The sequence below is a fragment of the Mytilus californianus genome, unplaced genomic scaffold (assembly GCF_021869535.1).
Source record: "Mytilus californianus isolate M0D057914Y unplaced genomic scaffold, xbMytCali1.0.p SCAF_12, whole genome shotgun sequence".
Lineage (NCBI taxonomy): Eukaryota > Metazoa > Mollusca > Bivalvia > Mytilida > Mytilidae > Mytilus > Mytilus californianus.
Genome location: NW_026262604.1, coordinates 8,464,530 through 8,479,917, shown reverse-complemented (window position 1 = coordinate 8,479,917; position 15,388 = coordinate 8,464,530). Strand labels below are relative to the sequence as shown.

Genomic DNA, 15,388 nt, shown 5'->3' with positions numbered 1-15,388 from the left:
AGCTGTTTGATACTGTAAGTGTGTCATTTGATTAAATATCTTTAATTCAGAATCCTGTTGAATATTAAAATCAGGAGCCTAAATATATATCTGATTGGCTGACTGAAATTTACATGTTTTGAAATTTATCATGAAACTTACTGCTGACAGATGTGGACTTATTCCCGGTCTGTGGCTGACTATGAGGGATAACAGCAGGTAGAGCTGTGGAAACAGGACCAAGATTCCAAGTTGGGACGACAGCTGTAAAATAAAAAAAAAACATATCAAACATTAAAATTAAATCCAATCTAACTCTAACAGACAATCTAACTCTAACAGACATATAAATAAAATTTTAATTGTTTTCTTTCAAAAGACAGAATATGCTGTGGGCCTAAATTAGCATACACCTTATCGCTATTTGTCTGCCATTACTGGACATCACAAAGGTCCCTGTAAAATTTTGACATCACAATAGAAAATAACTGACGCCACAATGGAAAAGTGATTGTTGTATGATGTCAATAGTTCAACAGGCGCAGATTCTCGGGTCAAGCAGTGCAGATTTCCAAATAGCGATAAGGTCTATTGAAAAAATCAAGGTTAAAGAAAGTATAGGAATTTGGGAAGCAAAATAATTGATAGGTATATCAATGTGCCTTCAAAGTCATATCTTCAAGGTCATTCAAATATCTACTGACACTTGTTGTTTTATATTTTTTTTTAAATGAGATGAATTGCTTCGCCGATCGCAGCTGGATACAACTGCAGAGGTCCAACCCTGAACAGTTGAGGCAAAAATGGATGCAATATTCGCGCTTGATACAGGTCTGAATTTGGATTGTAATTAAATATTTACCACATGAAAGGTTTCTGACACAGAATAACTGTAGTCAAAGAACTTGGAACTGGTTATATGATTTGAATTTATATTCAATTTTTTGCGTTTGTGCAATACACTTTGCTGTTGCGAATTGACCCCCCTCCCCCCACAAAAAAAATTAAAAAAATTTAACCCCCCCCCCCCCCCCCCCCCCCCCCCCACACACACACTTTTTTTTGCAAAAAATAATATTTGAAGAATTTTTCTTTTTAATTTCTGAAATCTGAAATGAAAAAAAACGTTGTATTTGGATTAATACCTCCCTTACACTGCTTTTAAATTGTCTTAATTGTTCATTAACCATTACTTTATACATAACTTAAAAGCAGTGTAAGGGAGGTAATTCAAATGATGTATTTGAATTACCTCCCTTACACTGCTTTAAATCATGTTTTGTACTAAAGTATTTGTCCATTAACCAGGACACCCTTGTTTTCCCCCTTTTTTGCCCCTAATTCCTAAAAGGTTTGAGCCATAACCCCCAAAGCAAATCCTAACCATCCCTTTGTGGTATGAAAACTTGTGGTATAATTTCAGAGAGATCCATACACCGTTCCACAAGTAATTGTCTGGAAACTAGAAAAATGCTTATTTTTGGCCCCTAATTCCTTAACTGTTTGTACCATAACCCCCAAAATCAACCCCAACCTTCCTTTTGTGGTATTGAACCTTATGGTAAAATTTCATAGAGATCCATTCACTTAAACTAAAGTTATTGTGCGAAAACCAATATGTCTTCGGATGCCAACATCATACTAATATATGACCGCAAAATTTTTTTGCAGTAGTATAAAAATTGCAGAGTTCTTAAACAAACTTACTGGTATAAAATATTGAGCCTGGATCCTAGTAAATATCAATAAGATATGTTTTTAGCAGACAAATACTGTTGCAAATAAAATAAAAGAAGAATGTGTCTGAGGACACCATTGCCCCGGCTAAAGCTTTGCAATTGTCCAAGTCAAAAATGAAAATAACTCTAGAACGGTAAATGACTCACAACCCAAATTCACACTCTGTCTGTGTGTTGTCATTCTTAGTATTGTGTATGAGTTTTATAAAATTTGCATGAGGCAAACTTAAGTTAGAGTGTCTGGAAACGAAAATGGGATGATCGGAAGGACAGTCATGGGTAACACTTAATGCCCCTGTTGCCTACGATAGGGCCATAATTAGTCTAATTTGTCACATGTTTGTGTTTTTGAAAACAATGTATACCCACAAAGTCCAGGAAAACCAGTATTCTAATGTCCAACAAAGTAAACATCCATATAGACTTGTATATACAATGTAGACTTTTGACAAATCAAGGAAATCAAGTATCCAGAAAAACAGTTTTTCCTCAATCCATAAAAATTGGTAACTGTTAATTAAGGAATGACTGTAATATTTTTTTCTGTCTATGAAGAAATAACATCAAAAATGTTGTACACACTAAACAACCTGCGTATATATAAAAAAAGAAGATGTGGTATGATTGCCAATGAGACAACTCTTCACAATAAACCAAATGACACAGAAGTTAACAACTATAGGTCACTGTACAGCCTTCAACAATGAGCAAAGCCCATACCGCATAGTCAGCTATAAAAGGCCCCGAAATGACAAATGTAAAACAATTCAAACGAGAAAACTAACGGCCTAATTTATGTACAAAAAAATGAACGAAAAACAAATATGTAACACATAAACAAAGGACAACCACTGAATAACAGGCTCCTGACTTGGGACAAGCACATACAAACAGAATGTGGTGGGGTTAAACATGTTAGCGTAGCAGGTTATTTAAAAGTATGCATCACATTTTGAGGTTATTTCGAATAAACAGAAAAATTATTAAAGTCATTCCTTATAATTTAATTCTAAATTCCATTTTTAAGGAGTAAATCATGCAAAAACATTGATGATGTCACAGTCACATGACAAAATTATGTCTATCAGCAGACAGGCAAAAAACTTTCATCCAAATTAATTTTTATCAGATGAATCCACAGTATTTTAATTTGATCTTCGATGATGATGCACTTTTTCAACTTTTATGTAATATACAGAGTGAAAGAAGTTTACCAACAAATATTTTAAATTTCATATTTCAAAATTAAAATATACTTCTAAACATACATGACATAACAATAAATAAATAATTGTAACAAAGAAAATAAATAATAAGGTGCAATTTTTACTTACTATTATCACTAATAATTATTAAAAAAAATTGATTTCTGCAGCTTTGGAAATTTTTAATTTAAATTTTAAGCAAAATATATGTTGCAAACCTTTTTACTTAGTACAAAGGTTATTGCAGCTTTTTAGTTCAATAGACATAATCTATTTTCTTACCGTCTTTCCCTGAGCAGGTCCCAGTTGTGGGGCTCATAACATGACCATCAAAACATCCACAAATCCCGTGGGTTTTGTTTTTCTGTTGACATATTTCATTAGGACCAGAGCAGCTGCCAAAGGCATTCAAAGCACATGGTTTGTGGTAGGATGCTTAAAGAAGAAATATATACTAGTTCATAAATTTAGAAATGATTATGAAACTAAGGTTCCAACTCCCTCATGCAAAGTTGACCTTAGATGCATTTGGCAATTCTGTTTGGATAATTTTCAGACTGTTAAATAGCTCTTAAATTTACAAAGTAATTGCACATCCCTGACTTCGTTTCTGATGAAGGTAATTAAATTCAGAAAAGCACTTACAAACCAGATTTAAAAGAGTTTATTTCATTATAATGATAAAATTTAAAATCTATCTTTTATTGTGATTGATAAACTATATTCTAAACAATGGAACCAGTGTTCTCCCCAGAAATTTTGGATAGCATCACACTTGGTGTAAACAAATAAATAGGTTTTTTTTTCAGTGTCATTTATCATGTCGCAATGATGCTGTTTTTCCTTTTTGTAATATACATTTTAATTTAAGTATATGTTATATGTGTGCAAATGTATCTATATGTGTGCAAATAAGGAGATGTGGTATGATTACCAACTAAATATCTAGCTTTTATATCAAAAAAGGAAGAGAAAGTATCATATATCAATAGAAATTCAATTAAAAAACTATTCTGTTTATTATGTTTAGGGCTATTCCATTAAAATGTATGAGGGAGGGTAGGAAGGGAAGTTTTAATTATTGAATGTGGGTCATGGGTCTTTTTTCAGTATGCGTCTATTACCATTATGTAAAATTATCTAAAAAATGGTTCTTGGTTGTAGGGATATTTTGAAAGTCCCTTCCTACTCTTCCACATACATTTTAATGGAATAGCTCTTATGAAATTCATTGCAGTTGTTTCTCATTAAAAAGATATATATTTTTAACAAAGTCTGGAAATTTTTATACGATCCGGGTAAACTTATCAATCCTTTAAATAAACTTGTTCTAAAAGGTTACCAATTCAACACTGTAATTAGATCTTTGAATATTGTTTTTATTGGTATAAATATTTGTTTTTGTTATCAGTAAATTAGAATCGTACTAAATAGTTTTGTTATACACATATGCACTTTAACGGTACTACTGTCTGTCGATACCTTTATTTTGGCATTGCACAAGGTCATGTTTTTCTCTGACGTCTCTACACTAAATCCATTGGATGTTGGATGTGTACTGATTGATATTTTAGTCTTAGATACATGTTTTTTTTTATTAGTTGTTATTGGCTTTGAACTAGCTAGCTGTCAGTAACTGTGAGTACTATCAGATCTGTACTTAGTGTCCTTTTTGTTGTTAGGGATGAGGGATACATAAATACCCTGCCACGTCTGGTCTGTGTTTATGTTCTTTGTATCAATCTGATGAGTTAAGCCTTTTTCAACTGATTTTTATAGTTTGTTCTTATGTTGTGCTGTTATACCAGTGTCCCAGGTAAGGGGGAGGGTTGAGCGCTCACAAACATGTTTAACCCCTCCACATTCTTTATGTGCCTGTCCCAAGTCAGGAGCCTGTAATTCAGTAGTTGTCGTTGGTTCATGTATGTCATATTTGTTTTTCGTAAATTGTTTTGTTATAAATTAGGTTTAATCCACCATTTTCTACATATAAGGAAATGCCTGTACCAAGTCAGGAACATGACAGTTGTTTTCTATTCGTTAGATGTGTTTGAGCTTTTGATTTTGCCATTTTATAAAGGACTTTCCGTTTTGAATTTCCCTTGGAGTTCAGTATTTTTGTTATTTTACTTTTTAGGCCTTTAGTTTTCTCAATTGAATTGTTTCATAATTTTCATGTTGGGGCCTTTTATAGCTGACTATTAGGTATGGGTTTTTCTCATTGTTGAAGGCTGTACGGTTGCCTATAATTGCTTACATCCACTTTATGTGAACTTTGGTGGATAGTTGTCTCATTGGCAATCATAGCTAATCTCCTTATTTTTATAAGCAACTTTAATCAATGAATTGAAACAATGGATTTACATAGAAATAAATTCATTTAGCAAGGTGATCTAACAAATTGTCTTTTAATTCGTGTGGAATGCATAATTTTCCCTTTTGGGATCATTATTCTTTTGTAAGCTGTGCCATTTGTGCCTCTGTAGTCATTATTGTAAGAATATGGATTTCGGTCTTCCAATGAATCCCGCCTCTGATCCGTACTTTGTACGAATTTTTCAATGGCAGTCTAAGAAAAATTTACGAAAAATAAACAATGTTTGACAAGCGATTTGGAAAGGAATATGATGCTTTTAATGCAATAAATGGATGAAACATTAACTGAAGGTATTTTCTTCATGTTCTAATGAAGTAAAAACTTTTTTTTTTAAATAAAAGTTATGCAGTGGACAGGAAGTGGGACGGACAGACAGAGGGGGTAATTTGAACTTGACCTCACCCTAAGTTCAATAATCAAGTTCAATATTCACCCAGAGGTGAGTTCTGAGTTGAGATAGGTTAACTTCATGTTGTCTGTTTGATCATTGTAAAGTGCACATATCTCATTTTTAGGTCTAGGGACCATTTAATATGAACCTAAGTTTCATGGTTCATAATTCCCCTGCAAACAAAAGTTTGGGGGTATATATATATATATATACATGATATAGGAGTCATCATGTCCATCTCCATGTCCTGTTAGAAGGACATATACATATATTATAGTACTAGCTATGATTCCATAGACAAAAATATTCACTCAATTTCTGGAAGTAACCGAGAGAAAAACTAGATCTGTCAGAACACCTCAAATGGCCCCGCTCGCAAAAAAAGCTTGAAGCAAAAAATCAGCAGAGCAGAACAAAACATAAACTCTATCTGTAACTCCTCATAGTAGACTCAAAACTTAAAAATCAGCTCAATATGTGAAGGCGTTTAGAAAAAAAAGTCTGTATAACTGTTATTTTCATGAAATTTTCAAAGGCCAAAGCCGGTAATTTCAGCAAAATTCAGCGGAGTGGAACCAAACGTAAACTCGATCTGTTACTCATCATAGTAGACTCATACACTAGTAATCAGCTCAATATGTGAAGGCATTTAGAAAAAAGTCTGTTTAATTGTTTGTTGTGGAATAACAGAATGAAGGACAAGGTTAAAAATATATGGCCCCAACCATGGGGCCATAAACAAGATCTTCATGATCTTAGAAAAACACATACCCAGGCATACAAAATGACAAATGGCTTGAAGTTACCAGCTACATGTACATACTTTCCAAGCAAGACAGAATGTAGTGATATATTTTAGCTTTACCTCAAGTCTGTAAGAAAGTTAACAGCTAATTTTGTAGCAAACAGTTTTACAGATTCAGTCTGCAGACAGCTCAGGCAAAGAAAAGAACTGTGGATCCGTTATTTTCAAGGTGTACCAATTGTTCATGGATTTTGTGGGGATATGTGAACCACGAATTTAAGTGTTCAGTGAAGTACAAATTCCCTATAGATCGGGTTTGAATGCAAACTTTGGCAAAACCACAAAATCAAGCATCCACAAAAATAATATCGTTCCCGAATCAACAAATATTGGTACCCACCAAAATGAATAAATGCACAGTACATAGAAGTAACTTTTGGAGACTATGGAAAAAGTATAGAGAGGCTGAAGCACATTTTTCGGGGTGTCAGGATTGGGCCTTTATTTTTGCGGAAATATGGGATTTACACCTATCTGAACTTGGAGATTAATGATTAATTTTTGGTATCTAGGAAAGAATGCTTTATTTTTTCGGGAATTTGGGATGACTACCCCTTTTACCCTACCCCAATTTATACTTACAAGAATGGATTGGGAATGTTATAGGTGTTGTACGAGGAATCATCACAGGATTACGCACACATGTAGCATTAGCAAGAGGAGGTGAAGTCGCATTTAGACCAGCAGGACATGGTGTAGCTGGAATTTCTGTTTTTGGAACGATATCTTGCTGGTACTGTGACGGCCAAGATTCAATACCAAACAATTTTGATGTCAGTCGAACTTTTAATCTTATCTGCAATGGAAAAAAAAATAATTTCATTTTGGATTTCATATAAATTCTGATATCAGTCAAAATTTTACTCATTGATAGTTTCTTTCTAAATTTGTCCATCCATGAATTTATAAAATTTTATGAAACTAAAGTTTCTACTTCCTCAGGTGCAGTTGACCTTAGATGAATTTGGCTGTCAATTGTAGGTCCTTTTTAATCATATAGCTCCTTTTAACTGTTTCTAATCTAATACATCATTTGGTTTCAAAATATTTGGCAAAGAGCATTTCTGATGAAGGTAAATCTAGAAAAGCACTTCAGATGAACGAATTAAAAATTGTTGTTTTTTTTTTTTTTTATCAAATGACAAAACATCTACATAAACAAGCACTCTGTTAGTATTGCTTGGCAATACATAGTCCCCTTCCGGTTAAAAATTCATTGTACTTGAACAAAATGCTAACTTGATCTATAACTTGTCATGATGTAAACTATATAACAAGCGTCAAGTCAATATCTTCAAGCATGACGAATAAAAATGTGGAAAATTGATTATTTGAGTGAATTTTCTAAGTCCAAGGACCATAACTCTGCACAAAATTATCAGACCAGAACAAAATTGGAGCTTGATCTGAAACTTGTCATGATTAAACAATACCCCAAATATCAAATCAATATGTTCAAGCACTAAGAAAAAAAGTGTTGAAAACTGATTTGCCAGACTGACAGACGGACAGACAGACAGACAGACAGACAAGACAAGACAAGACAAGACAAGACAAGACAAGACAAGACAAGACAAGACAAGACAAGACAAGACAAGACAAGACAAGACAAGACAAGACAAGACAAGACAAGACAAGACAAGACAAGACAAGACAAGACAAGACAAGACAAGACAAGACAAGACAAGACAAGACAAGACAAGACAAGACAAGACAAGACAAGACAAGACAAGACAAGACAAGACAAGACAAGACAGATGGAGGGAGTGCAAACCTAATGTCCCCTTCAACTTCGTCGGTAGGGGACTAATTAATGATCATGATGAGTATAAATGTACATCTGAAGGATGGCTAGACAACAACAGAAAACACTGTCAATGCTGTGAGCCAGCCCATCACCCTTGATCACAAAAGCCAGCATATCGATAGATGTAAAATCTAACGTCAAATAAGTTTTTATCAAATATCTTAATCAAAGTAGTTGTTGAAGGTCCTCTTTAATATGAAAGGGATATACATGTGTCTTAGTTTAAATGTCTGTCTTACTTTCATAGACTTAATCTAATATAATTAAATTGGCAAAATAATGTGACCTTGAACTTTGACCTCAATATTTATGATATTCAACAGGTGCCATCCTTTGCACCATTTACATTAAAAATTTTGAAATTTGTTCTTTCTACAAATATCATCTTTATCAGATGAACTGTTGGATACATGTTCTTTCTTAATAAATCTTGCCCCAAACAATACATGACGTGGAACTAATTTGGTCAAGAGAAGAAAAGGAATGGTGACCTTCACCTACGACTTATAACTTTGATATCAATGATATTCAAAAGGTGCCATTCTTTTCAACATTTGCATTTAAAATTTTGAAAATGTGTTCTTTCTATATCTTTATCAGATAACTTAAATAAAATGTTGGATACACATAAAAATTAGAAGCTGTGGTATGATTGCCAATGAGACAATTCTCCATCAGAGACCAAATGACATTCTTCATAAATCTTACCCCAAACAGTACATGATGTGGAACTGGTTTGGTCAGGTGAAAGAATAGGAATGGTTCCAAAGTCCCTATACCAGCTAAATCCATCTTCAAACCTGAAATATTTAAGTAGAATATATAGATCAGATGGGTTTAGTGTCTTCATAAAACTTGGATAGGTTTTGAAAAAACATAATTTAAGTTTGAGTTCCTTGAACACCATTTTGGAGGGATAAAATAAATGCTTGCTTTTCTTATTTTACTAACCAAATTGAAACATGCCATACACACAAGGCTGATAAAATATCCTTACTAGATCGCAGTGATGAATCAAGAAAGGCTAAAAGAAGTTAAAATATTTCAGAAATTTTTTTTTTCTAAAGTCTAGCGATCTGTATAACAAGTTAGAATTTGTGCAATCCAACATAGTGACAAAAGGGAAGTAACTCTTGCTCAAATTGTGTCAATCAAAACCTATCTATAGATACAGTAAACACAAGATCATTCACAACAACTTTTGAATGATTGATTGATTGGTGCTATTTTGTGGCGGTCAGTTTTTATTGGTGGAGGAACCAAGAGTTCCTGGAGAGAACCACCAACCCTAGGTAGGAAAACTGACAATCCTTGTCAATAAAGATTGGAGTAGAGTGCACCTGCCCCACACAGGATTTGAACTATCAACCTCAGTATTGACAGGCTAGTGATACAGTTGTTGGACTACTTAGACCACTCAGACACGAAATCTCCCTGACAACTCTTGATGGTATCAAACTAAATTGAATAACTTTCTTTTAACAAATAATGGATTGAGACTGCTAAACATAGTGGTAAAACTATAACTTAAGACCATGTCATAATTTAATTTTCTGACAACTATTATTCCCGATAAAACCTTATAAATGCAATGGTAAAGGACCATAACTCTGGTTAAAGTTAGGTCAACTGAGACCAAAATCTCAAGTTACAATGTATCTTGAACTCTTTATCAGAAAATTTCAGACTAAACAAGAATGTGTCCATAGTAGACAGATGCCCCACTTGCGCTATCATTTTCTATGTTCAGTGAAATTGGGGTCAAAACTCTAATTTGGCATTAAAATTAGAAAGATCATATCAAAGGGAACATGTGTACTAAGTTTCAAGTTGATTGGACTTCAACTTCATCAAAAACTACCTTGACCAAAAACATTAACCAAAAACTTTAACCTGAAGCAGGACAGACGGACGGACAGACGAACAGACGGATGAACGGATGGACGGACGCACAGACTGAAAAACATAATGCCCATAATTGGAACATAAAATGCCATAATATAATCTGGGGGAAAATAGCCAACTCAAATAACTACAAGACTATTTTAATCCTTTTTGAAAATTATTAAAAATTTGGGACCTTTATAATTATAACTGGTTCTGTACAAACGTTAGAACAGACAAAAACGTAATAGACATGGAATGTTACTTCAAATTATAATTGCATGCATCTATTTTTGGGATTGTAGTTTTCATACGTAGAAAAGCAATACATGTATTAATTATTAAATGCTAGAAAAAAAAGACAGAATTTATCTGCTTAATATAACAATGCAAGATGTTTTGAGCAATTATCATTGCAATTTTTTTCAATTTACAGAAAGTGTATTTTATTATTTCTGGTAAATTGAAGAAAAGTTTAGTTAAATAATGGTCAAGCACTAGTACTAGTAATAACGTTAACTGAATAACAGTCGATCACTAGAGAAAATCATTTGGTCTGACACCTATAATAGTATGAGGCAGGTGTTACCTGTGAAAGAGGACAAAGTCGGTATTACGAATTTCATTTTCATTGTATTGTTGTCATTATTTTTTTTGGTAATCAGACATACAAAATTGCAGGAAATCATATGACTTCAAATACAACTTGTCAGTGTATTTCAATAGAACAGAATAAGGGTATATAATGCACAAGTACAACTGGTAGAAATTTTTTTTTAAAAGATTTCAAGTTCATTAGTATATTAAGCATGTGGCGCAGAATCTGCTTACCCTTCCAGAGCACCTGAGATCACCCCCTCGTTTTTCGTGGGGTTTGTGTTTTGCACAGTCCTAGTTTTCTATGTTGTGTCTTGTGTACTATTGTTTGTCTATTTGTCTCTTTCTTTTTTAGCCATGACTTTGCCAATTTATTTCCACTTAATGAGTTTGAATGTTCCTTTGGTATTGGTTTCCACCATTTTTTATTTTTATATTTATTTTTCGTTTTATTGATTTTTCTACTGTTATTGAGGACTTTGTCTTAAGGATGTACTTAGATGAAATTAAAAGAATCTAGAATTTAAAATTGATACTACAAGTCGGAAGAGCATTAGTTAAGGAACAAAATAAGCTAAAAATTTTGATAGGTTATGGAGCTCCTTTTCAAGATAAATATTTTTTTTAAATGGCGGGAAAAGGCTGACTTAGACTTTTACCTTATATTTGCATTGGTATTATTTGGGTCTCAAAACGACAGAAAAGAAATCTAGAATCTGAATAATTTTGGTAAATGACCTATTTTGAGCAATTGACATGATTGAAGTCTTATATGAAAAGAAAAATGGGTGTTATGGGGCAAAAAATTTCACCCTGTATCGTAGGAAGAAGACCAAGCAGTCCGAACATCTGACAGAAATTCCTAAACCTGACCTTAGTACATCCTTAATATTACTTACTTTTGATCTCTTTTTTATCATTATGATGTATTCGGTCTGTAAATGCTGTCGAGGCATTGTTTGGGTCAGCATAATATATGTCCATTGATATATTTGGGTGGTCACAATGATTCATTCTCAGTCCAAAACAAAACGATACATTAATCAGATCTGTACCTTGTACCTAAAAAATATTCGGAATCCTTTAGTTTTATCCATGTAATGTTATTAAAAAGTTATCATTAAACCCTACTTTTCTTTTCATAACTTTATTACAAATAGTTTAAACAGCCATTTTTGAAAATCTTATAAAATCCCTGTTATTTATTCATAGTTTTTGATAACCCGAATAATTCAGTCCCTCCCCGTGATCGACTCTCCCACTCGCGAGGGCCTGAATTCTTTATACAATAAAAACGCGTCACGAATCCAGGATTTTGATTGGTGCTCTCTGTGAGAGAGAGCCAATCAGCTTATAGCTCAATGTTATCGAGATAGATAAATCCCGAGCTAATTCCGAATGATTATTTGACGATTTATTATTGACAAGGCCATCAGGCGTTAATGTAGCGCAGTGGAATATAACGACTGAATTATTCGGGTTAAGTTTTTGAAAGAAATAAGGTGCCAATCATAGGCAATGTTAAGTGTATGAAAAATCTAGAGAGAATCATTTCCCGACAAATTTTCAATGGCTTATATATAATCTCGAAAAAAAGGACATAGACCCTTAAGTTTTTTCTGCTTTTTTAATTCCTTTATTTATATACTATCAATTTATAACAGTCTTTTAAAGGGGGCATAATGTGTCAAATTCATGTTTACCGATTTGACTCAAATTCTCATATTTGATTTATAACATACTAAAACGTGTATCCAAATTACAATAAGTCTGAAATAAACAATTAACAATGCATGGGACTGATAATAGATATCAGCATTTCATGTGTTTTGTAGTCTAGATGCCATCTAATTAACTATCGAGATGACGTCCAAAGACTGCCGATGGTCACATAACCCAATATAAACATAAATATAAATAGATAGCGACCTCTTGCAATTGGACTTTTCTAGGTCTGTTTGATTTCATGTTATAGGTTAAAAAAATAAGTTTATCATCGTTTTTACCTGTATAAGAATGATTTTTTGTGGATTGAATCAGTCAACGAAATGATTCATCTTTGTTTCACTTTCAATGTTGACATTCCTTTTCTTTTAGCGGCTGAACACGATTAGCTGTTGTTTTTTTTTGTTCAATCATTAATGAAATAATAATTCTCTTTTAGCGATGTTTCTTATCTTATTTTGACAAAATTGTACTAAACTGGCTGCTAAAAGCGAACTATTATTTCACTTTTTCACTTTCATTAATGATTGAACTAAAAAAAAATCCTATATATATTTTTTATATCTCGTAGCTAATGCTCCTTTAAAAAGCTTGTTATTTTGAAAAAGAGTAGGGAACATCCTTAATGTAAACTGTGCTAGTGGTGTGTCCTTTCATTTTGTATAAATAATTCTTTGATGATACTGATGGGGCCAGAAATTTTTTTATGTTGAAAACCTACACACCTTAAAAGCATCCTACCCGAAAAAATGACACAAATTGTTTCAATTTTTTTTTTATAAAGTTTGTTTCCTACTTTCTTGTCCAATAAATGTAATTTATGTTGTTGCCCCCCCCCCCCCCCCCCCCCCCCCCATGTTATAGGTTAAAAAAATAAGTTTATCATCGTTTTTACCTGTATAAGAATGATTTTTTGTGGATTGAATCAGTCAACGAAATGATTCATCTTTGTTTCACTTTCAATGTTGACATTCCTTTTCTTTTAGCGGCTGAACACGATTAGCTGTTGTTTTTTTTTGTTCAATCATTAATGAAATAATAATTCTCTTTTAGCGATGTTTCTTATCTTATTTTGACAAAATTGTACTAAACTGGCTGCTAAAAGCGAACTATTATTTCACTTTTTCACTTTCATTAATGATTGAACTAAAAAAAAATCCTATATATATTTTTTATATCTCGTAGCTAATGCTCCTTTAAAAAGCTTGTTATTTTGAAAAAGAGTAGGGAACATCCTTAATGTAAACTGTGCTAGTGGTGTGTCCTTTCATTTTGTATAAATAATTCTTTGATGATACTGATGGGGCCAGAAATTTTTTTATGTTGAAAACCTACACACCTTAAAAGCATCCTACCCGAAAAAATGACACAAATTGTTTCAATTTTTTTTTTATAAAGTTTGTTTCCTACTTTCTTGTCCAATAAATGTAATTTATGTTGTTGCCCCCCCCCCCCCCCCCCCCAAAAAAAAAAAAAGAGGTCGAACCCTGAACAGTTGGGGCAAGTATGGACACAACATTCAAGCTTGATACAGCTCTGAATTTGGATTGTGATTAAATATTGACACAGCATAGGTTTCTGACACAGAATGAATGTGGTCTAAGAATTTAAATTTTTTTAATTTACCTATTATGGTCCAATATCCAAAATCTAAATACATGGTTAGATTCAGCATATCAAAGAATCCAAAGAATTCAATTTTTGATGAAATCAAACAAAGTTTAATTTTGGACCCTTTTGACCTCAATGTGGACCAATTTAATAATGGGGCCCAAAAATCAAAATACATGGTTAGATTCAGCATATCAAAGAACCCCATATATTCAATTTTTGTTGATATCAAACAAAGTTTAATTTTGGACCCCAACTTGGACCAACTTGAAAACTGGGCCCATAATCAAAAATCTAAACACATGTTTAGATTCAGCATACCAAAGTACCCCAAGAATTCAATTTTTGTTAAAATCAAACTAAGTTTAATTTTGGACCCTTTGGACCTCAATGTAGACCAATTTAAAAAACGGGACCCAAAATTCAGCATATCAAAGAACCCCATATATTCAATTTTTGTTGAAACCAAGTTTAATTTTGGACCCTTTGGACCTTAATGTAGACCAATTTGAAAACTGGACCCAAAATTAAAAATCTAAGTACACGGTCAGATTTGGCATAACAAATAAATAAATGTGGTCAAAGATTTTACAAATCTAATGCGCCATACTGTGCAATTAAAGATTACTTCTTGAAATTTTTCAATATTTGAAATTTGAAAAAAAAATAATATTTGAAGAATAATTCTTTTTAATTTCTGAAATCTGAAATGAGAAAAAATTGACCCCCCACAATTTCTTTTTACCCCCCCCCCCCCTCAATTCTTTCCCTCAAGATATTGTCATAATCTCAATTCAAATTTCCAATGGAATTTGCAACCATAATTACCCATTTAAATTTACCATAGTGCTAACTTAATTTATTTTATAATAGAATTTAAAATATGGTGTCAAATCTTTCATATGGATTTTTTTGTAAAAAAAATAATGCAACATTTGCAGATATTTTTACTGGTCTTCCTTTATAAATATGCATTTCTTTAAACATAATTTAAAAGCAGTGTAAGGGAAGTAATCAAAGCGTTGTATGTGGATTACCTCCCTTACACTGTTTTAAATTGTCTTAATTGTTCATTAACCATTACTTTATACAGTTTAAAAGCAGTGTAAGGGAGGTAATTCAAATGATGTATTTGATTTATCTCCCTTACACTGCTTTAAATTATGTTTTGTACTAAAGTATTTGTCCATATAAAAATGCTTGTTTTTTGCCCCTTTTATGGCCCCTAATTCCTAAAATTTTGAGGCAATTACCCCCAAAATCAATCC

General features: G+C 32.8%; 1 protein-coding gene across 1 annotated transcript in view; it reads right to left on the bottom strand.

Annotated features, from left to right (window-relative positions):
- Positions 1 to 15,388, bottom strand: part of LOC127721321 (uncharacterized) — a 29,417-nt gene that overhangs the window by 8,622 nt on the left and 5,407 nt on the right. The window contains exons 3-7 of the mRNA XM_052228056.1: positions 11,684 to 11,846; positions 9,012 to 9,103; positions 7,079 to 7,292; positions 3,206 to 3,358; positions 142 to 243 (exon numbers count right to left, since the gene is read on the bottom strand). Of these exons, the coding sequence (XP_052084016.1) occupies positions 142 to 243; positions 3,206 to 3,358; positions 7,079 to 7,292; positions 9,012 to 9,103; positions 11,684 to 11,846 (724 nt within the window). The remainder of the gene's footprint in view (positions 1 to 141; positions 244 to 3,205; positions 3,359 to 7,078; positions 7,293 to 9,011; positions 9,104 to 11,683; positions 11,847 to 15,388) is intronic.